At 43.8% G+C, this 24,695-nt stretch overlaps 1 protein-coding gene across 1 annotated transcript in view; it reads left to right on the top strand.

Annotated features, from left to right (window-relative positions):
- The first annotated feature begins 330 nt into the window (after positions 1–330).
- The window catches only part of LOC123997507 (retinoschisin-like), an 80,997-nt gene continuing 56,632 nt past the window's right edge, over positions 331–24,695 (top strand). The window contains exons 1-2 of the mRNA XM_046301816.1: positions 331–474; positions 14,641–14,666. Of these exons, the coding sequence (XP_046157772.1) occupies positions 420–474; positions 14,641–14,666 (81 nt within the window). The 5' untranslated portion in view covers positions 331–419. The remainder of the gene's footprint in view (positions 475–14,640; positions 14,667–24,695) is intronic.

Here is a 24,695-nt window from a genome sequence, read left to right as displayed (position 1 = left end):
GGGATTGGAAATGATGCAGACAATTACATTAATTATTAAATTACAAATAATTTGAAATAATAAAAAAATAGTGACTAAAAAGAGACATACGGTGAATTTAATTTGAAGGTTTAGAAGATGGTTAGAGACAAAATGTTTGACAATCCAGCAGAGGGAATGTGTGTCATTCTAGTAGAAACGTTTAACATAATGAGTAGTTCTCTGTTGCCAAATGGCCCAGGGCTGAGGGATGGCCAGGATAACTGAGGGAGGGAGGGGTTTGGTCATGGGGCAGATTGTGGGTATTAGATGAGGCCATCAGAGTCCAGTGGATTACCGTAAGCCTATCCAGCAGCCTACAGCAGCCTATCCACTAGCCTCTGTGTCCTGCTCAGTCACATCATATCACTCTACTCACACCAGTCCAGTCCGGGAGGAAGATGGGGGTCAATAATCGCTGTGTTGCTCTGCTGGTTCTGCTGCTGTTAGCTCAAGGTAAGATTAATCTCCCTAACCCAGGTACCCTGTCAGCACTGTCGCTAACCTAACTCACCCTAATCCCCCTAACCCTAACTCACCCTAACTCAAACTCAACCTAACTCACCCTAACCCCCCTAACCCTAACTCACCCTTACCCTAACTCACCCTAACCCTAACTCAACCTAACTCACCCTAACCCCCCTAAACATAACTCAACCTAACCCTAACTCACCCTAACCCTAACTCACCCTAACCCTAACTCACCCTAACCCCCCTAAACATAACTCACCCTTACCCTAACTCACCCTAACCCTAACTCACCCTAACACATATGTCCAGTTATCCAAATCAGCATGATTCCCCTGTGTTTTATATGTATTTCCATACTGAGGTTGGAATGATACTTAGACATTTATACATTATTATAATGCCATTTTATTGTAAGAGCTGTTTGAAAATGCAGCCTGCAATTTCAGTCTGTTTTGGTGGGATGGAGTTTTAGCTTGCCTGGTGACATCACCTGGCGGTAAATTAGAAAGAGTTTCCTAAACCGCTCTGCCGATAACAGCTAGGTTTCAGTTTCTCTCCCCATTCAGACCCCTCCCAGAAAGTCCTAGCAAAAGCCTTGCTTGAGAAATTGCTGTTTGCTCAGAAGCAATTGTTGTTTATTTTTGACCATTTTAATTGAAAACAATCACAGTAAGGTACTTAATTGTTAGCCCGAAATTATTTGATATTGAGATCAAAACTGCTGCATTGGACCTTCGCAATGACCCATGCCCAGCTAACCATGACCCAGTTTACTGAACCAGTGGTGTACTAACCATGACCCACTTTACTGAACCATTGGTTTACTAACCATGACCCACTTCACTGAATCAGCAGTTTACTAACCATGACCCACTTTACTGAACCATTGGTTTACTAACCATGACCCACTTTACTGAATCAGCAGTTTACTAACCATGACCCATGTCCAGTTTACTGAATCAGCAGTTTACCAACCATGACCCAGTTTACTGAACCAGTGGTTTACTAACCATGACCCAGTTTACTGAACCAGCAGTTTACTAACCATGACCCAGTTTACTGAACCAGCATTTTACTAACCATGACCCATGCCCAGTTTACTGAACCAGTGGTTTACTAACCATGAACCACTTTACTGAACCATTGGTTTACTAACCATGACCCAGTTTACTGAATCAGCAGTTTACTAACCATGACCCATGCCCAGTTTACTGAATCAGCAGTTTACTAACCATGTCCCAGTTTACTGAATCAGCAGTTTACTAACCATGACCTAGTTTACTGAATCAGCAGTTTACTAACCATGACCCATGCCCAGTTTACTGAATCAGCAGTTTACTAACCATGTCCCAGTTTACTGAATCAGCAGTTTACTAACCATGACCTAGTTTACTGAATCAGCAGTTTACTAACCATGACCCACTTTACTGAACCATTGGTTTACTAACCATGACCCAGTTTACTGAATCAGCAGTTTACTAACCATGACCCATGCCCAGTTTACTGAATCAGCAGTTTACTAACCATGACCCAGTTTACTGCACCAGTGGTTTACTAACCATGACCCAGTTTACTGAACCAGCGGTTTACTAACCATGACCCAGTTTACTGAACCAGCAGTTTACTAACCATGACCCATGACCCACTTTACTGAACCATTGGTTTACTAACCATGACCCATGCCCAGTTTACTGAACCAGCAGTTTACTAACCATGACCCAGTTTACTGAATCAGCAGTTTACTAACCATGACCCATGCCCAGTTTACTGAACCAGCAGTTTACTAACCATGACCCATGCCCAGTTTACTGAATCAGCAGTTTACTAACCATGACCCAGTTTACTGCACCAGTGGTTTACTAACCATGACCCAGTTTACTGAACCAGCGGTTTACTAACCATGACCCAGTTTACTGAACCAGCAGTTTACTAACCATGACCCATGCCCAGTTTACTGAATCAGCAGTTTACTAACCATGACCCAGTTTACTGAACCAGTGGTTTACTAACCATGACCCAGTTTACTGAACCAGCGGTTTACTAACCATGACCCAGTTTACTGAATCAGCAGTTTACTAACCATGACCCACTTTACTGAACCATTGGTTTACTAACCATGACCCATGTCCAGTTTACTGAATCAGCAGTTTACTAACCATGACCCAGTTTACTGAATCAGCAGTTTACTAACCATGACCCATGCCCAGTTTAGTGAATCAGCTGTTTACGAACCATGACCCATGCCCAGTTTACTGAATCAGCAGTTTACTAACCATGACCTAGTTTACTGAACCAGCAGTTTACTAACCATGACCCATGCCCAGTTTACTGAATCAGCAGTTTACTAACAGTGATCCACTTTACTGAACCATTGGTTTACTAACCATGACCCAGTTTACTGAATCAGCAGTTTACTAACCATGACCCATGCCCAGTTTACTGAACCAGCAGTTTATTAACCATGACCCAGTTTGCTGAACCAGTGGTTTACTAACCATGACCCATGCCCAGTTTACTGAATCAGCAGTTTACTAACCATGACCCAGTTTACTGAACCAGTTGTTTACTAACCATGAACCATTTTACTGAATCAGCAGTTTACTAACCATGAACCAGTTTACTGAACCAGCAGTTTACTAACAATGACCCATGCCCAGTTTACTGAATCAGCAGTTTACTAACCATGACCCAGTTTACTGAACCAGCAGTTTACTAACCATGTCTGGAATAGACATCGCTAAACTCTGTTGGTGTCTGCTTGTCTTCGTGCTGTCTGGTTGTTAGACTGGGCTAGACTGGGTGATGTCTCAGACTGGGTTAGACTGGGTGATGTCTCAGACTGGGTTAGACCGGGTAATGTCTCTGACTGGGTTAGACTGGGTAATGTCAGACTGTGTTAAACTGGGTTAGACTGGGTAATGTCAGAGTGGGTTAGACTGGGTAATGTCAGACTGGGTTAAACTGGGTAATGTCAGACTGGGTTAGACTGGGTAATGTCAGACTGGGTTAGACTGGGTAATGTCAGACTTGGTTAAACTGGTTTAGACTGGGTAATGTCAGACTTGGTTAGACTGGGTATTGTCAGACTGGGTTAAACTGGTTAATGTCAGACTGGGTAATGTCAGACTGGGTTAAACTTGTTTAGAGTGGGGAATGACAGACTGTATTAAACTGGGTTAGACTGGGTAATGTCAGAGTGGGTTAGACTGGGTAATGTCAGAGTGGGTTAGACTGGGTAATGTCAGACTGGGTTAAACTGGGTAATGTCAGACTGGGTTAGACTGGGTAATGTCAGACTGGGTTAGACTGGGTAATGTCAGACTTGGTTAAACTGGTTTAGACTGGGTAATGTCAGACTTGGTTAGACTGGGTATTGTCAGACTGGGTTAAACTGGTTAATGTCAGACTGGGTAATGTCAGACTGGGTTAAACTTGTTTAGAGTGGGGAATGACAGACTGTATTAAACTGGGTTAGACTGGGTAATGTCAGAGTGGGTTAGACTGGGTAATGTCAGAGTGGGTTAGACTGGGTAATGTCAGACTGGGTTAAACTGGGTAATGTCAGACTGGGTTAGACTGGGTAATGTCAGACTGGGTTAGACTGGGTAATGTCAGACTTGGTTAAACTGGGTATTGTCAGACTGGGTAATGTCAGACTGGGTTAAACTGGTTTAGAGTGGGGAATGACAGACTGTATTAAACTGGGTTAGACTGGGTAATGTCAGAGTGGGTTAGACTGGGTAATGTCAGAGTGGGTTAGACTGGGTAATGTCAGAGTGGGTTAGACTGGGTAATGTCAGAGTGGGTTAGACTGGGTAATGTCAGACTGGGTTAAACTGGTTTAGACTGGGTAATGTCAGAGTGGGTTAGACTGGGTAATGTCAGAGTGGGTTAGACTGGGTAATGTCAGACTTGGTTAAACTGGTTTAGAGTGGGGAATGACAGACTGGATTAATCTGGGTAATGTCAGACTGGGTTAAATTGGTTTAGACTGGGTAATGTCAGACTGCATTAGACTGGGTTAAACTGGTTTAGACTGGGTAATGTCAGAGTGGGTTAGACTGGGTAATGTCAGACTGGGTTAAACTGGTTTAGAGTGGGGAATGACAGACTGGATTAATCTGGGTAATGTCAGACTGGGTTAGACTGGGTAATGTCAGAGTCGGTTAGACTGGGTCATGTCAGACTGCATTAGACTGGGTAATGTCAGACTGGGTTAGACCTGGGTTAAACTAGTTTAGAGCGGGGAATGACAGACTGGATTAAACTGGGTTAGACTGGGTAATGTCAGACTGCATTAGACTGGGTAATGTCCGACTGGGTTAAACTGGGTTATACTGGGTAATGTCAGAATGGGTTAGACTGGGTAATGCCAAACTGCATTAGACTGGGTAATGTCAGACTGGGTTAAACTAGTTTAGAGTGGGGAATGTCCTTCTGTAGCTCAGTTGGTAGAGCGTGGCGCTTGTAACGCCAGGGTAGTGGGTTCGATTCCCAGGACCACCCATACGTAGAATGTATGCACACATGACTGTAAGTCGCTTTGGATAAAAGCGTCTGCTAAATGGCATATATATATATATATTTATATATAATGCCAGACTGGATTAACACCTCTTAAGTCGACCCGACACGCATGCGTCCGATCTTGCCATCTGGAAATGCAAATGCACTACGCTAAATGCTAATAGCACTCGTTAAAACTCAAACGTTCATTAAAACACACATGCAGGGTACTGAATTAAAGCTACACTCATTGTGAATCCAGCCAACAAGTCAGATTTTTTAAATGCTTTTCGGCGAAAGCATGAGAAGCTATTATCTGATAGCATGCAACACCCTGAAATACCTGAAGGGGACGTCAACAAAATAATTAGCATAGCCGGCGCTACACAAAACGCAGAAATGAAATATAAAACATTCATTACATTTGACGATCTTCTTTGTTGGCACTCCTAGATGTCCCATAAACATCACTATTGGGTCTTTTTTTCGATTAAATCGGTCCATATATACCCTAAATATCAATCTATGAAGAGTGTGTGATCCAGGAAAAAACACAGTTTTAAAACGCAACGTAATTTTTTTAAATTAAAAAAGTTGACGATAAACTTTCACAAAACACTTCTAAATACTTTTGTAATCCAACTTTAGGTATTAGTAAACGTTAATAATCTATCAAATTGATCACGGGGCGATGTGTATTCAATAGCTCCACGTCTTGAAATCAAGTTCGGAAATTTCTCATCCAAAACATCCTGTCGGAGACCGGAAAGAATGGGCTCTCTCTCACTCGTTTGACCAAGAAACAAAGCCCAGGCAATTGACAAGACTGGCGACATCGTGTGGAAGCTGTAGGACTTGCAAGCTCAGCCCCATGTAATTTGGTTTCCCATAGACAATACATGCAAGTGGCGCATTGATATATTTTCCAGATTTTGGTGATCAGTTTTTCTTGCGCAATTCGATGAAACACACGTTATGTTATAGTCACAGCCGTGATTTAACCAGTTTTAGAAACGTCAGAGTGTTTTCTATCCACACATACTAATCGTATGCATATACTATATTCCTGGCATGAGTAGCAGGACGCTGAAATGTTGCGCGATTTTTAACAGAATGTTCGAAAAAGTAGGGGGTAGACTTAACAGGTTTTAAACTGGGTCAGATTGGGTTAAATTGGGTCAGACTGGGTTATGGAAGAACTGGACAGTAGTTTAGCAGTTAAATGCCTTAGAGGGATTCATACTAGATCAAATCTCTGAAATGTAGCTCTGAGCACCTAATGAGTCAAGAGTCTGTAGTAGTTGACTGGACCTTTAAACTCAGCTCAGTGGAATAATGTTAAATAGGCTCAGTCAGAATGCCTGTAATTTACCTGACATTTTTTGCATTGTGTAAAATAAATAATAATATAATAATATATGCCATTTAGCAGACGCTTTTATCCAAAGCGACTTACAGTCATGTGTGCATACATTCTACGTATGGGTGGTCCCGGGGATTGAACCCACTTCCCTGGCGTTACAAGCGCCATGCTCTACCAACTGAGCTAGCAGAGTTTCAGTTTTGCTGCTGGATTGTGGGGATTCTGGTTTACATAGCCTATATTAGGGATATCAGACAGGATGTTGGGGATATCAGACAGGATGTTGAGGGATATTAGACCATATGTTGGGGGTATAAAACCATAGCTAAGGGAGATGGGATTGGGCTGGTTTGAACTCTAGTTACTCTAATACAGTGCCTTGCGAAAGTATTCGGCCCCCTTGAACTTTGCGACCTTTTGCCACATTTCAGGCTTCAAACATAAAGATATAAAACTGTATTTATTTGTGAAGAATCAACAACAAGTGGGACACAATCATGAAGTGGAACGACATTTATTGGATATTTCAAACTTTTTTAACAAATCAAAAACTGAAAAATTGGGCGTGCAAAATTATTCAGCCCCCTTAAGTTAATACTTTGTAGCGCCACCTTTTGCTGCAATTACAGCTGTAAGTCGCTTGGGGTATGTCTCTATCAGTTTTGCACATCGAGAGACTGAAATGTTTTCCCATTCCTCCTTGCAAAACAGCTCGAGCTCAGTGAGGTTGGATGGAGAGCATTTGTGAACAACAGTTCTTTCCACAGATTCTCGATTGGATTCAGGTCTGGACTTTGACTTGGCCATTCTAACACCTGGATATGTTTATTTTTGAACCATTCCATTGTAGATTTTGCTTTATGTTTTGGATCATTGTCTTGTTGGAAGACAAATCTCCGTCCCAGTCGCAGGTCTTTTGCAGACTCCATCAGGTTTTCTTCCAGAATGGTCCTGTATTTGGCTCCATCCATCTTCCCATCAATTTTAACCATCTTCCCTGTCCCTGCTGAAGAAAAGCAGGCCCAAACCATGATGCTGCCACCACCATGTTTGACAGTGGGGATGTTGTGTTCAGGGTGTTGCTTTTATGCCAAACATAACGTTTTGCATTGTTGCCAAAAAGTTCAATTTTGGTTTCATCTGACCAGAGCACCTTCTTCCACATGTTTGGTGGGTCTCCAAGGTGGCTTGTGGCAAACTTTAAATAACACTTTTTATGGATATCTTTAAGAAATGGCTTTCTTCTTGCCACTCTTCCATAAAGGCCAGATTTGTGCAATATACGACTGATTGTTGTCCTATGGACAGAGTCTCCCACCTCAGCTGTAGATCTCTGCAGTTCATCCAGAGTGATCATGGGCCTCTTGGCTGCATCTCTGATCAGTCTTCTCCTTGTATGAGCTGAAAGTTTAGAGGGACGGCCAGGTCTTGGTAGATTTGCAGTGGTCTGATACTCCTTCCATTTCAATAGTGTCGCTTGCACAGTGCTCCTTGGTATGTTTAAAGCTTGGGAAATCTTTTTGTATCCAAATCCGGCTTTAAACTTCTTCACAACAGTATCTCGGACCTGCCTGGTGTGTTCCTTGTTCTTCATGATGCTCTCTGCGCTTTTAACGGACCTCTGAGACTATCACAGTGCAGGTGCATTTATACGGAGACTTAAATACAATCCACCTGTGTGTAATCATCATCATTAGTCATTTAGGTCAACATTGGATCATTCAGAGACCCTCACTGAACTTCTGGAGAGAGTTTGCTGCACTGAAAGTAAAGGGGCTGAATAATTTTGCACGCCCAATTTTTCAGTTTTTGATTTGTTAAAAAAGTTTGAAATATCCAATAAATGTCATTCCACTTCATGATTATTGTCACACTTGTTGTTGATTCTTCACAAATAAATACAGTTTTATATCTTTATGTTTGAAGCCTGAAATGTGGCAAAAGGTCGCAAAGTTCAAGGGGGCCGAATACTTTCGCCAGGCACTGTACATCGATATGTGATTGGGCTGGTTGAACTAATTTACTCTAGTAGAATGATATGTGATTGGGCTGTTTAGAATATAGTTACTCTAATAAATTGAGATGGGATTGGGCTGGTTAGATAATAGTTTAGTAAAGTGAGATATCGTGAGATGTTGGAGATATTAGAACATTTGTTGGAGATATCAGACCATATGCTGGAGATATCAGACCATATGTTGGAGATATCAGACCATATGCTGGAGATATCAGACCATATGTTGGAGATATCAGACCATATGTTGGAGAAATCAGACCATATGTTGGAGATATCAGACCATATGTTGGAGATATCAGACCATATGTTGGAGATATCAGACCATATGTTGGAGATATCAGACCATATGTTGGAGATATCAGACCATATGTTGGAGATATCAGACCATATGTTGGAGATATCAGACCATATGTTGGAGATATCAGACCATATGTTGGAGATATCAGACCATATGTTGGAGATATCAGACCATATGTTGGAGATATCAGACCATATGTTGGAGATATCAGACCATATGTTGGAGATATCAGACCATATGTTGGAGATATCAGACCATATCAGACCATATGTTGGAGATATCAGACCATATGTTGGCGATGTCAGACCACATGTTGGAGATATCAGACCACATGTTGGAGATATCAGACCACATGTTGGAGATATCAGACCACATGTTGGAGATATCAGACCATATGTTGGTGATATCAGACCACATGTTGGAGATATCAGACCATATGTTGGAGATATCAGACCATATGTTGGAGATATCAGACCATATGTTGGAGATATCAGACCATATGTTGGAGATATCAGACCATATGTTGGAGATATCAGACCATATCAGACCATATGTTGGAGATATCAGACCATATGTTGGCGATGTCAGACCACATGTTGGAGATATCAGACCACATGTTGGAGATATCAGACCACATGTTGGAGATATCAGACCACATGTTGGAGATATCAGACCATATGTTGGTGATATCAGACCACATGTTGGAGATATCAGACCATATGTTGGAGATATCAGACCATATCAGACCACATGTTGGAGATATCAGACCATATGTTGGAGATATCAGACCATATGTTGGAGATATCAGACCATATCAGACCATATGTTGGAGATATCAGACCATATCAGACCATATGTTGGAGATATCAGACCATATGTTGGAGATATCAGACCATATCAGACCACATGTTGGAGATATCAGACCACATGTTGGAGATATCAGACCATATGTTGGTGATATCAGAGCACATGTTGGAGATATCAGACCATATGTTGGAGATATCAGACCATATCAGACCATATGTTGGAGATATCAGACCATATGTTGGAGATATTAGACCATATGTTGGAGATATCAGACCATATCAGACCATATGTTGGAGATATCAGACCACATGTTGGAGATATCAGACCATATGTTGGTGATATCAGAGCACATGTTGGAGATATCAGACCATATGTTGGAGATATCAGACCATATCAGACCATATGTTGGAGATATCAGACCATATGTTGGAGATATTAGACCATATGTTGGAGATATCAGACCATATCAGACCATATGTTGGAGATATCAGACCACATGTTGGAGATATCAGACCATATGTTGGTGATATCAGAGCACATGTTGGAGATATCAGACCATATGTTGGAGATATCAGACCATATCAGACCATATGTTGGGGATATCAGACCATATGTTGGAGATATCCGACCACATGTTGGGGATATCAGACCATATGTTGGAGATATCAGACCATATGTTGGAGATATCAGACCATATGTTGGAGATATCAGACCATATGTTGGAGATATCAGACCATATCAGACCATATGTTGGAGATATCAGACCATATCAGACCATATGTTGGAGATATCAGACCATATGTTGGAGATATCAGACCATATCAGACCACATGTTGGAGATATCAGACCACATGTTGGAGATATCAGACCATATGTTGGTGATATCAGAGCACATGTTGGAGATATCAGACCATATGTTGGAGATATCAGACCATATCAGACCATATGTTGGAGATATCAGACCATATGTTGGAGATATTAGACCATATGTTGGAGATATCAGACCATATCAGACCATATGTTGGAGATATCAGACCACATGTTGGAGATATCAGACCATATGTTGGTGATATCAGAGCACATGTTGGAGATATCAGACCATATGTTGGAGATATCAGACCATATCAGACCATATGTTGGAGATATCAGACCATATGTTGGAGATATTAGACCATATGTTGGAGATATCAGACCATATCAGACCATATGTTGGAGATATCAGACCACATGTTGGAGATATCAGACCATATGTTGGTGATATCAGAGCACATGTTGGAGATATCAGACCATATGTTGGAGATATCAGACAATATGTTGGAGATATCAGACCATATGTTGGAGATATCCGACCACATGTTGGGGATATCAGACCATATGTTGGAGATATCAGACAATATGTTGGAGATATCCGACCACATGTTGGGGATATCAGACCATATGTTGGAGATATCAGACAATATGTTGGAGATATCAGACAATATGTTGGGGATATCAGACCATATGTTGGAGATATCAGACCATATGTTGGAGATATCAGACCATATGTTGGGGATATCAGACCATATGTTGGAGATATCAGACCATATGTTGGAGATATCAGACCATATGTTGGGGATATCAGACCATATGTTGGAGATATCAGACCATATGTTGGGGATATCAGACCATATCAGACCATATGTTGGAGATATCAGACCATATGTTGGAGATATCAGACCATATGTTGGGGATATCAGACCATATGTTGGGGATATCAGACCATATGTTGGAGATATCAGACCATATGTTGGAGATATCAGACCATATGTTGGAGATATCAGACCATATGTTGGAGATATCAGACCATATGTTGGGGATATCAGACCATATGTTGGGGATATCAGACCATATGTTGGAGATATCAGACCATATGTTGGGGATATCAGACCATATGTTGGAGATATCAGACCATATGTTGGAGATATCAGACCATATCAGACCATATGTTGGGGATATCAGACCATATGTTGGAGATATCAGACCATATGTTGGAGATATCAGACCATATCAGACCATATGTTGGGGATATCAGACCATATGTTGGAGATATCAGACCATATGTTGGAGATATCAGACCATATGTTGGAGATATCAGACCATATCAGACCATATGTTGGGGATATCAGACAATATGTTGGAGATATCAGACCATATGTTGGGGATATCAGACCATATGTTGGAGATATCAGACCATATGTTGGAGATATCAGACCATATCAGACCATATGTTGGGGATATCAGACCATATCAGACCATATGTTGGAGATATCAGACCATATCAGACCATATGTTGGAGATATCAGACCATATGTTGGAGATATCAGACAATATGTTGGAGATATCAGACCATATGTTGGAGATATCAGACCATATCAGACCATATGTTGGGGATGTCAGACCACATGTTGGAGATATCAGACCATATGTTGGGGATATCAGACCATATGTTGGAGATATCAGACCATATGTTGGTGATATCAGACCATATGTTGGAGATATCAGACCATATGTTGGAGATATCAGACCATATGTTGGGGATATCAGACCATATGTTGGAGATATCAGACCATATGTTGGGGATATCAGACCATATGTTGGAGATATCAGACCATATGTTGGAGATATCAGACCATATGTTGGAGATATCAGACCATATGTTGGGGATATCAGACCATATGTTGGGGATATCAGACCATATGTTGGAGATATCAGACCATATCAGACCATATGTTGGAGATATCAGACCATATGTTGGAGATATCAGACCATATCAGACCATATGTTGGGGATATCAGACCATATGTTGGAGATATCAGACAATATGTTGGAGATATCAGACCATATGTTGGAGATATCAGACCATATCAGACCATATGTTGGGGATATCAGACCATATGTTGGAGATATCAGACAATATGTTGGAGATATCAGACCATATGTTGGAGATATCAGACCATATCAGACCATATGTTGGGGATATCAGACCACATGTTGGGGATATCAGACCATATGTTAGGGATATCAGACCATATGTTGGGGATATCAGACCATATGTTGGAGATATCAGACCATATGTTGGAGATATCAGACCATATGTTGGAGATATCAGACCATATGTTGGAGATATCAGACCATATGTTGGAGATATCAGACCACATGTTGGAGATATCAGACCATATGTTGGGGATATCAGACCATATGTTGGAGATATCAGACCATATGTTGGAGATATCAGACCATATCAGACCATATGTTGGGGATATCAGACCACATGTTGGGGATATCAGACCATATGTTGGAGATATCAGACCATATCAGACCATATGTTGGAGATATCAGACCATATCAGACCATATGTTGGGGATATCAGACCACATGTTGGAGATATCAGACCATATCAGACCATATGTTGGGGATATCAGACCACATGTTGGAGATATCAGACCATATGTTGGAGATATCAGACAATATGTTGGAGATATCAGACCATATCAGACCATATGTTGGAGATATCAGACCATATGTTGGAGATATCAGAGCACATGTTGGAGATATCAGACCATATGTTGGTGATATCAGAGCACATGTTGGGGATATCAGACCATATGTTGGAGATATCAGACCATATGTTGGAGATATCAGACCATATGTTGGAGATATCAGACCATATGTTGGAGATATCAGACCATATGTTGGGGATATCAGACCATATGTTGGGGATATCAGACCATATGTTGGAGATATCAGACCATATGTTGGAGATATCAGACCATATGTTGGAGATATCAGACCATATGTTGGAGATATCAGACCATATGTTGGTGATATCAGAGCACATGTTGGAGATATCAGACCATATGTTGGAGATATCAGACCATATGTTGGGGATATCAGACCATATCAGACCATATGTTGGAGATATCAGACCATATGTTGGAGATATCAGACCATATGTTGGAGATATCAGACCATATGTTGGAGATATCAGACCATATGTTGGGGATATCAGACCATATGTTGGAGATATCAGACCATATGTTGGAGATATCAGACCATATGTTGGAGATATCAGACCATATGTTGGAGATATCAGACCATATGTTGGAGATATCAGACCATATGTTGGAGATATCAGACCATATGTTGGGGATATCAGACCATATGTTGGAGATATCAGACCATATGTTGGGGATATCAGACCATATCAGACCATATGTTGGAGATATCAGACCATATGTTGGGGATATCAGACCATATGTTGGAGATATCAGACCATATCAGACCACATGTTGGGGATATCAGACCATATGTTGGAGATATCAGACAATATGTTGGAGATATCAGACAATATGTTGGGGATATCAGACCATATGTTGGAGATATCAGACCACATGTTGGGGATATCAGACCATATGTTGGAGATATCAGACCATATGTTGGGGATATCAGACCATATGTTGGAGATATCAGACCACATGTTGGGGATATCAGACCACATGTTGGGGATATCAGACCATATGTTGGAGATATCAGACCACATGTTGGGGATATCAGACCACATGTTGGGGATATCAGACCACATGTTGGGGATATCAGACCACATGTTGGAGATATCAGACCATATGTTGGAGATATCAGACCACATGTTGGGGATATCAGACCATATGTTGGGGATATCAGACCATATGTTGGAGATATCAGACCATATGTTGGAGATATCAGACAATATGTTGGGGATATCAGACCATATGTTGGAGATATCAGACCATATGTTGGAGATATCAGACAATATGTTGGGGATATCAGACCATATGTTGGAGATATCAGACCATATGTTGGAGATATCAGACCATATGTTGGAGATATCAGACCATATGTTGGAGATATCAGACAATATGTTGGGGATATCAGACCATATGTTGGTGATATCAGACCATATGTTGGAGATATCAGGGCATATGTTGGAGATATCAGGGCATATGTTGGGGATATCAGACCAGGGATATAAGGCAAAGTAGTTTATTTTGTCTCTAAATTTCTGTATTTTTCTCACTGTATTTTCCTCCTTCTGTCTGTCTTTTTTCTCTTTCTTTCTCTGCTGCCTGTCTGTCGGTGCTGCAGTCCTAAGCGGTGTTCACTCTCAGGAGGTAGGTACTCTAATACATTGAAATGGGATTGGGCTGGTTAACACTGTAGTTATTTTAGTATGGTGAGATGGGTTTGGGCTGGTTAGAACTCTAGTTACTCTAATACTTTGAGATGGGATTGGGCTTGTTAGAACTCTAGTTACACTAGTACATTGAGATGGGATTGGTTTGGTTAGAACTCTAGTTACTTTCGTACAGTGATATGGATTGGGCTGGTTAAAACTCTAGATACTCATGTACATTGAGATGGGATTGGGCTGGTTAAAACTCTAGATACTAATGTACATTGAGATGGGATTGGGCTGGTTATTGAGATTGGATTGGGCTGTATAAAACTCTAGAACATTGAGATTGGATTGGGCTGGTTAAAACTCTAGTTGTTTCCGTACATTGAAATGGGATTGGGGTGGTTTGACTCTAGTTACTCAAATAAATTGAGATGGGATTGGGCTGGTTAGAACTCTAGTTACTCTAGTACAGTGAGATTGGATTGGGTTGGTTAGAACTAGTTACTCTAAAACATTGAGATGGGATTGGGCTGGTTAGCACTCTAGTTACTTTTGTACAGTGAGATGGGATTGAGCTGGTTAGAACTCTAGTTACTCTAGTACAGTGAGATTGGATTGGGCTGGTTAGAACTAGTTACTCTAAAACATTGAGATGGGATTGGGCTGGTTAGAACTCTAGTTACTTTAGTACAGTGAGATGGGATTGAGCTGGTTAGAACTCTAGTTACTCTAGTCCACTGAGATATGCCTGGGCTGGTAAGATCCCTAGTTACTTTGGTACAGTGAGATAGGATTGGGCTGGTTAGAATCTAATTACTCTTGTACAGTTAGATGGGATTGGGCTGTTAGAACTCTAGTTACTCTAATATATTGAGTTTGGATTGGCTGGATTTAGAGATGGGATTGGGCTGGCTACAACTCTAGTTACTCTAGTACATGGAGATGGGATTGGGCTGGTTAGAATTAGTTACTCCAGTATATGGAGATGGGATTGGGCTGGTTAGAACTGATTTAGCCTAGAACAGCAAGATGGGATTGGGCTGGTTAGAACTATAGTTTCTCGAGTACATTGAGATGGGATTGGGCTGGTTATAGAACTCTAGTTACTGTAGTACAGTGAGATGGGATTGGGCTGGTTAGAACTCTAGTTACTGTAGTACAGTGAGATGGGATTGGGCTGGTTAGAACTCTAGTTACTGTAGTACAGTGAGATGGGATTTGGCTGGTTGGAGCTCTAGTTACTCTAGTAAATTGTTATAGGATTTGGCAGGTTCGAATCTCGTCACTCTAATACATTGAGATGGGATTGCTCTGGTTAGAATCTAGTTACTCTAGTTACTGCTAGCGGCTTTACCTTCTGCACAGCCAGCCAGTTTTTTTTAACCTGGATAATACTCGCCAGTCCCATCCACCGCTGCCCCATGGACACTGATCACTTGGCTACATAGCTGATGCATGCTGGACTGTCCATAAATCACGGTACTCCATTCTGCTTGTTTATGTTTTATCTGTCGGCCCCAGCCGCACTCAGACTCTGTGTGTAGTTAATCCGACCCTCCCTGCCGAGTCAATGCCATTTTACCTGCTGTTGTTGTGCTAGCTGATTAACTGTTGTTGTCAAATCAAATCAAATAAAATTTTATTTGTCACATACACATGGTTAGCAGATGTTAATGCGAGTGTAGCGAAATGTTTGTGCTTCTAGTTCCGACAATGCAGTGATAACCAACAAGTAATCTAACTAACAATTCCAAAACTATTGTCTTATACACAGTGTAAGGGGATAAGGAATATGTACATAAGGATATATTTAATTTTAATTTTACCTTTATTTAACCAGGCAAGTCAGTTAAGAACACATTCTTATTTTCAATGACGGCCTGGGAACAGTGGGTTACCTGCCTGTTCAGGGGCAGAACGACAGATTTTTTACCTTGTCAGCTCGGGGGTTTGAACTCGCAACCTTCCGGTCACTAGTCCAACACTCACACTAGGCTACGCTGCCGCCCCAAATGAATGAGTGATGGTACAGAGCAGCATACAGTAGATGGTATCGAGTACAGTATATATATATGAGATGAGTGTGTAGACAAAGTAAACAAAGTGGCATAGTTAAAGTGGCTAGTGATACATGTATTACATAAGGATGCAGTCGATGATGTAGAGTACAGTATATACATATGCATATGAGATTAATAATGTAGGGTAAGTAACATTATATAAGGTAGCATTGTTTAAAGTGGCTAGTGATATATTTACATCATTTCCCATCAATTCCCATTATTAAAGTGGCTGGAGTCGGGTCAGTGTCAATGACAGTGTGTTGGCAGCAGCCACTCAATGTTAGTGGTGGCTGTTTAACAGTCTGATGGCCTTGAGATAGAAGCTGTTTTTCAGTCTCTCGGTCCCAGCTTTGATGCACCTGTACTGACCTCGCCTTCTGGATGATAGCGGGGTGAACAGGCAGTGGTTCGGGTGGTTGATGTCCTTGATGATCTTTATGGCCTTCCTGTGACATCGGGTGGTGTAGGTGTCCTGGAGGGCAGGTAGTTTGCCCGCGGTGATGCGTTGTTCAGTCCTCACTACCCTCTGGAGAGCCTTACGGTTGAGGGCGGAGCAGTTGCCGTACCAGGCGGTGATACAGCCCGCCAGGATGCTCTCGATTGTGCATCTGTAGAAGTTTGTGAGTGCTTTTGGTGACAAGCCGAATTTCTTCAGCATCCTGAGGTTGAAGAGGCACTGCTGTGCCTTCTTCACGACGCTGTCAGTGTGAGTGGACCAATTCAGTTTGTCTGTGATGTGTATGCCGAGGAACTTAAAACTTGCTACCCTCTCCACTACTGTTCCATCGATGTGGATAGGGGGGTGTTCCCTCTGCTGTTTCCTGAAGTCCACAATCATCTCCTTAGTTTTGTTGACGTTGAGTGTGAGGTTATTTTCCTGACACCACACTCCGAGGGCCCTCACCTCCTCCCTGTAGGCCGTCTCGTCGTTGTTGGTAATCAAGCCTACCACTGTTGTGTCGTCCGCAAACTTGATGATTGAGTTGGAGGCGTGCGTGGCCACGCAGTCGTGGGTGAACAGGGAGTACAGGAGAGGGCTCAGAACGCACCCTTGTGGGGCCCCCGTGTTGAGGATCAGCGGGGAGGAGATGTTGTTGCCTACCCTCACCACCTGGAGGCGGCCCGTCAGGAAGTCCAGTACCCAGTTGCACAGGGCGGGGTCGAGACCCAGGGTCTCGAGCTTGATGACAAGCTTGGAGGGTACTATGGTGTTGAATGCCGAGCTGTAGTCGATGAACAGCATTCTCACATAGGTATTCCTCTTGTCCAGGTGGGTTAGGGCAGTGTGCAGTGTGGTTGAGATTGCATCATCTGTGGACCTATTTGGGCTGTAAGCAAATTGGAGTGGGTCTAGGGTGTCAGGTAGGGTGGAGGTGATATGGTCCTTGACTAGTCTCTCAAAGCACTTCATGATGACGGAAGTGAGTGCTACGGGGCGGTAGTCGTTTAGCTCAGTTACCTTAGCTTTCTTGGGAACAGGAACAATGGTGGCCCTCTTGAAGCATGTGGGAACAGCAGACTGGTATAGGGATTGATTGAATATGTCCGTAAACACACCGGTCAGCTGGTCTGCGCATGCTCTGAGGGCGCGGCTGGGGATGTCTCACCTACTGTTTAGCTAGTTCTCCCAATTCAACACCAGTGATTACTGTATGCCTCGCTGTATGTCTCTCTCAAATGTCAATATGCCTTGTATACTGTTGTTCAGGTTAGTTATCATTGTTTTAGTTTACAATGGAGCCCATAGTTCCACTCTTCATACCCCTGATACCTCCTTTGTCCCACCTCCCACACATGCGGTGACCTCACCCATTACAACCAACATGTCCAGAGATACAACCTCTCTCATCATCACCCAGTGCCCGGGCTTACCTCTGCTGTACCTGCACCCCACCATACCCCTGTCTGTGCATTATGCCCTGGATATATTCTACCATGCCCAGAAATCTGCTCCTTTTACTCTCTGTCCCCAACGCTCTAGGCGACCAGTTTTGATAGCCTTTAGCCGTACCCTCATACTACTCCACCTCTGTTCCGCGGGTGATGTGGAGGTAAACCCAGGCCCTGCATGTCCCCAGGCACCCTCATTTGTTGACTTCTGTGATCGAAAAAGCCTTGGTTTCATGCATGTCAACATCATAAGCCTCCTCCCTAAGTTTGTTTTACTCACTGCTTTAGCACACTCTGCTAACCCTGATGTCCTTGCCGTGTCTGAATCCTGGCTCAGGAAGGCCACCAAAAATTCTGAGATTTCCATACCCAACTATAACATTTTCCGTCAAGATAGAACCGCCAAAGGGGGAGGAGTTGCAGTCTACTGCAGAGACAGCCTGCAAAGTAATGTAATACTTTCCAGGTCCATAGCCAAACAGTTCGAACTACTAATTTTAAAAATTACTCTCTCCAGAAATAAGTCTCTCACTGTTGCCGCCTGCTACCGACCCCCCTCAGCTCCACCCCCCTCAGCTCCCAGCTGTGCCCTGGACACCATTTGTGAATTGATCGCCCCCCATCTAGCTTCAGAGTTTGTTCTGTTAGGTGACCTAAACTGGGATATGCTTAACACCCCGGCAGTCCTACGATCTAAGCTAGATGCCCTCAATCTCACACAAATCATCAAGGATCCCACCAGGTACAACCCTAAATCTGTAAACAAGGGCACCCTCATAGATGTCATCCTGACCAACTGGCCCTCCAAATACACATCCGCTGTCAACCAGGATCTCAGCGATCACTGCCTCATTGCCTGTATCCGCTACGGAGCCACAGTCAAACGACCACCCCTCATCACTGTCAAACGCTCCCTAAAACACTTCTGTGAGCAGGCCTTTCTAATCAACCTGGCCCGGGTATCCAGGAAGGACATTGACCTCATCCCGTCAGTTGAGGATGCCTGGTCATTCTTTAAAAATAACTTCCTCACCATTTTAGATAAGCATGCTCCGTTCAAAAAATGCAGAACTAAGAACAGATACAGCCCTTGTTTCACTCCAGACCTGATTGCCCTCGATCAGCACAAAAACATCCTGTGGCGGACTGCAATAGCATCGAATAGTCCCCGCGATATGCAACTGTTCAGGGAAGTCAGGAACCAATACACGCAGTCAGTCAGGAAAGCTAAGGCCAGCTTCTTCAGGCAGAAGTTTGCATCCTGTAGCTCCAACTCCAAAAAGTTCTGGGACACTGTGAAGTCCATGGAGAACAAGAGCACCTCCTCCCAGCTGCCCACTGCACTGAGGCTAGGTAACACGGTCACCACCGAACCCATGATTATTCGAAAACTTCAACAAGCATTTCTCAACGGCTGGCCATGCCTTCCGCCTGGCTACTCCAACCTCGGCCAACAGCTCCGCCCCCCCCCCCCCCGCAGCTACTCGCCCAAGACTCTCCAGGTTCTCCTTTACCCAAATCCAGATAGCAGATGTTCTGAAAGAGCTGCAAAACCTGGACCCGTACAAATCAGCTGGGTTTGACAATCTGGACCCTCTATTTCTGAAACTATCCGCCGCCATTGTCGCAACCCCTATTACCAGCCTGTTCAACCTCTCTTTCATATCGTCTGAGATCCCCAAGGATTGGAAAGCTGCCGCAGTCATCCCCTCTTCAAAGGGGGAGACACCCTGGACCCAAACTGTTACAGACCTATATCCATCCTGCTCTGCCTATCTAAGGTCTTCGAAAGCCAAGTCAACAAACAGGTCACTGACCATCTCGAATCCCACCGTACCTTCTCCGCTGTGCAATCTGGTTTCCGAGCCGGTCACGGGTGCACCTCAGCCACGCTCAAGGTACTAAACGATATCATAACCGCCATCGATAAAAGACAGTACTGTGCAGCCGTCTTCATCGACCTTGCCAAGGCTTTCGACTCTGTCAATCACCAGATTCTTATCGGCAGACTCAGTAGCCTCGGTTTTTCGGATGACTGCCTTGCCTGGTTCACCAATTACTTTGCAGACAGAGTTCAGTGTGTCAAGTCGGAGGGCATGCTGTCCGGTCCTCTGGCAGTCTCTATGGGGGTGCCACAGGGTTCAATTCTCGGGCCGACTCTATTCTCTGTATATATCAATGATGTTGCTCTTGCTGCGGGCGATTCTCTGATCCACCTCTACGCAGACGACACCATTCTATATACTTCCGGCCCGTCCTTGGACACTGTGCTATCTAACCTTCAAACGAGCTTCAATGCCATACAACACTCCTTCCGTGGCCTCCAACTGCTCTTAAACGCTAGTAAAACCAAATGCATGCTTTTCAACCGTTCGCTGCCTGCACCCACACGCCTGACCAGCATCACCACCCTGGATGGTTCCAACCTTGAATATGTGGACATCTATAAGTACCTAGGTCTCTGGCTAGACTGTAAACTCTCCCTCCAAAGCCTCCTTCACTCACGCCGCCAAACTTACCCTAGTAAAACGGACTATCCTACCGATCCTCGACTTCGGCGACGTCATCTACAAAATTGCTTCCAACACTCTTCTCAGCAAACTGGATGCAGTTTATCACAGTGCCATCCGTTTTGTCACTAAAGCACCTTATACCACCCACCACTGCGACCTGTATGCTCTATTCGGCTACATATTAGTCGCCAGACCCACTGGCTCCAGGTCATCTACAAGTCCATGCTAGGTAAATCTCCGCCTTATCTCAGTTCACTGGTCACGATGGCAACACCCACCCGTAACACGCGTTCCAGCAGGTGTATCTCACTGATCGACCCTAAAGCCAACACCTCATTTGGCCGCCTTTCGTTCCAGTTCTCTGCTGCCTGTGACTGGAACGAATTGCAAAAAACGCTGAAGTTGGAGACTTTTATCTCCCTCACCAACTTCAAACATCTGCTATCTGAGCAGCTAACTGATCCCTGCCGCTGTACATAGTCTATCTGTAAATAGCCCACCCATTTTCACCTACCTCATCCCCATACTGTTTTTATTTATTTACTTTTCTGCTCTTTTGCACACCAATATCTCTACCTGTACATGACCATCTGATCATGTATCACTCCAGTGTTAATCTGCAAAATTGTAATTATTCGCCTACATCCTCATGCCTTTTGCACACAATGTATATAGACTCTCCTTTTTTCTACTGTATTATTGACTTGTTAATTGTTTACTCAACTGTGTTGTCTGTTCACACTGCTATGCTTTATCTTGGCCAGGTCGCAGTTGCAAATGAGAACTTGTTCTCAACTAGCCTACCTGGTTAAATAAAGGTGAAAAAAACACTGAGATGGTAATGGGCTGGTTAGAACTCTAGTTACATTAGTAAAGTGATATGGGTTTGGGCTGATCAGAACTCTGGTTACACTAACACATTTAAATGGGATTGGGCTGTTTAGAATCTAGATCTCTATTAAAATGAGATGGATATGGGTCTGGTTAGATCTCTAGTTACTCTAGTACATTGAGATGGGATTGGTCTGGTTAGAACTCTAGTTAATGTAGTACATTGGGATTGGAATGGGCTGTTTAGAACTCTAGTACATTAAGATGAGATTGGGCTGGTTAGAACTCTCGTTACTGTAGTTCACTGAGATGGGAATGGGCTGGTTAGAAATCTAGTTACTTTGGTACAGTGAGATTGGATTGGGGTGATTAGAATCTAGTTACTTTAGTACATTGAGATGGGAATGGGCTTGTTAGAATATAGTTTCTCTAATACAGCGAGATGGGATTGGGCTGGTTAGAACGCTAGTAACACTAGTATATTGAGATGGGTTTGTGGTGGTTAGAATCTAGTTACTCTAAAACATTGAGAAGGGATTGGGTTTGTTGGAACTCGAGTTACTTTGGAACATTGAGATGGGAACGGGCTGGTTAGAACTCTAGTTACTTTAGTACACTGAGATGGGATTGGGCTGGTTTTAATCTAGTTACTCTAGTACATTTAGATGGGATTGGGCTGTTAGAACTCTACTACATTGAGGTAGGATTGTGATGGTTAGAACTGTAGTTACTTTAGTACAGTGAGATGGGATTGCGCTGGTCAGAACTCGAGTTACACAAGCACATTGAGATGGGATTGGGCTGGTTTGAACTCTACATTTACATTACATTTAAGTCATTTAGCAGACGCTCTTATCCAGAGCGACTTACAAATTGGTGCATTCACCTTATGACATCCAGTGGAACAGTCACTTTACAATAGTGCATCTAAATCTTAAAGGGGGGGATGAGAGGGATTACTTATCCTATCCTAGGTATTCCTTAAAGAGGTGGGGTTTCAGGTGTCTCCGGAAGGTGGTGATTGACTCCTCTGTCCTGGCGTCGTGAGGGAGTTTGTTCCACCATTGGGGGGATAGAGCAGCGAACAGTTTTGACTGGGCTGAGCGGGAGCTGTACTTCCTCAGTGGTAGGGAGGCGAGCAGGCCAGAGGTGGATGAACGCAGTGCCCTTGTTTGGGTGTAGGGCCTGATCAGAGCCTGGAGGTACTGAGGTGCCGTTCCCCTCACAGCTCCGTAGGCAAGCACCATGGTCTTGTAGCGGATGCGAGCTTCAACTGGCAACCAGTGGGGAGAACGGAGGAGCGGGGTGACGTGAGAGAACTTGGGAAGGTTGAACACCAGACGGGCTGCGGCGTTCTGGATGAGTTGAAGGGGTTTAATGGCACAGGCAGGGAGCCCAGCCAACAGCGAGTTGCAGTAATCCAGACGGGAGATGACAAGTGCCTAGATTAGGACCTGCGCCGCTTCCTGTGTGAGGCAGGGTCGTACTCTGCGGATGTTGTAGAGCATGAACCTACAGGAACGGGCCACCGCCTTGATGTTGGTTGAGAACGACAGGGTGTTGTCCAGGATCACGCCAAGGTTCTTCACGCTCTGGGAGGAGGACACAATGGAGTTGTCAACCGTGATGGCGAGATCATGGAACGGGCAGTCCTTCCCCGGGAGGAAGAGCAGCTCCGTCTTGCCGAGGTTCAGCTTGAGGTGGTGATCCGTCATCCACACTGATATGTCTGCCAGACATGCAGAGATGCGATTCGCCACCTGGTCATCAGAAGGGGGAAAGGAGAAGATTAATTGTGTGTCGTCTGCATAACAATGATAGGAGAGACCATGTGAGGTTATGACAGAGCCAAGTGACTTGGTGTATAGCGAGAATAGGAGAGGGCCTAGAACAGAGCCCTGGGGGACACCAGTGGTGAGAGCGCGTGGTGAGGAGACAGATTCTCGCCACGCCACCTGGTAGGAGCGACCTGTCAGGTAGGACGCAATCCAAGCGTGGGCCGCGCCGGAGATGCCCAACTCGGAGAGGGTGGAGAGGAGGATCTGATGGTTCACAGTATCGAAGGCAGCCGATAGATCTAGAAGGATGAGAGCAGAGGAGAGAGAGTTAGCTTTAGCAGTGCGGAGCGCCTCCGTGATACAGAGAGCAGTCTCAGTTGAATGACTAGTCTTGAAACCTGACTGATTTGGATCAAGGTCATTCAGAGAGAGATAGCGGGAGAGCTGGCCAAGGACGGCACGTTCAAGAGTTTTGGAGAGAAAAGAAAGAAGGGATACTGGTCTGTAATTGTTGACATCGGAGGGATCGAGTGTAGGTTTTTTCAGAAGGGGTGCAACTCTCGCTCTCTTGAAGACAGAAGGGACGTAGCCAGCGGTCAGGGATGAGTTGATGAGCGAGGTGAGGTAAGGGAGAAGGTCTCCGGAAATGGTCTGGAGAAGAGAGGAGGGGATAGGGTCAAGCGGGCAGGTTGTTGGGCGGCCGGCCATCACAAGACGCGAGATTTCATCTGGAGAGAGAGGGGAGAAAGAGGTCAGAGCACAGGGTAGGGCAATGTGAGCAGAACCAGCGGTGTCGTTTGACTTAGCAAACGAGGATCGGATGTCGTCGACCTTCTTTTCAAAATGGTTGACGAAGTCATCTGCAGAGAGGGAGGAGGGGGGGAGGGGAGGAGGATTCAGGAGGGAGGAGAAGGTGGCAAAGAGCTTCCTAGGGTTAGAAGCAGAT

Source organism: Oncorhynchus gorbuscha, linkage group LG15 (genome assembly GCF_021184085.1).
Source record: "Oncorhynchus gorbuscha isolate QuinsamMale2020 ecotype Even-year linkage group LG15, OgorEven_v1.0, whole genome shotgun sequence".
NCBI lineage: Eukaryota > Metazoa > Chordata > Actinopteri > Salmoniformes > Salmonidae > Oncorhynchus > Oncorhynchus gorbuscha.
Note: the sequence above shows the minus strand (reverse complement) of the source record. Positions and strands in the feature narration are given on the sequence as shown.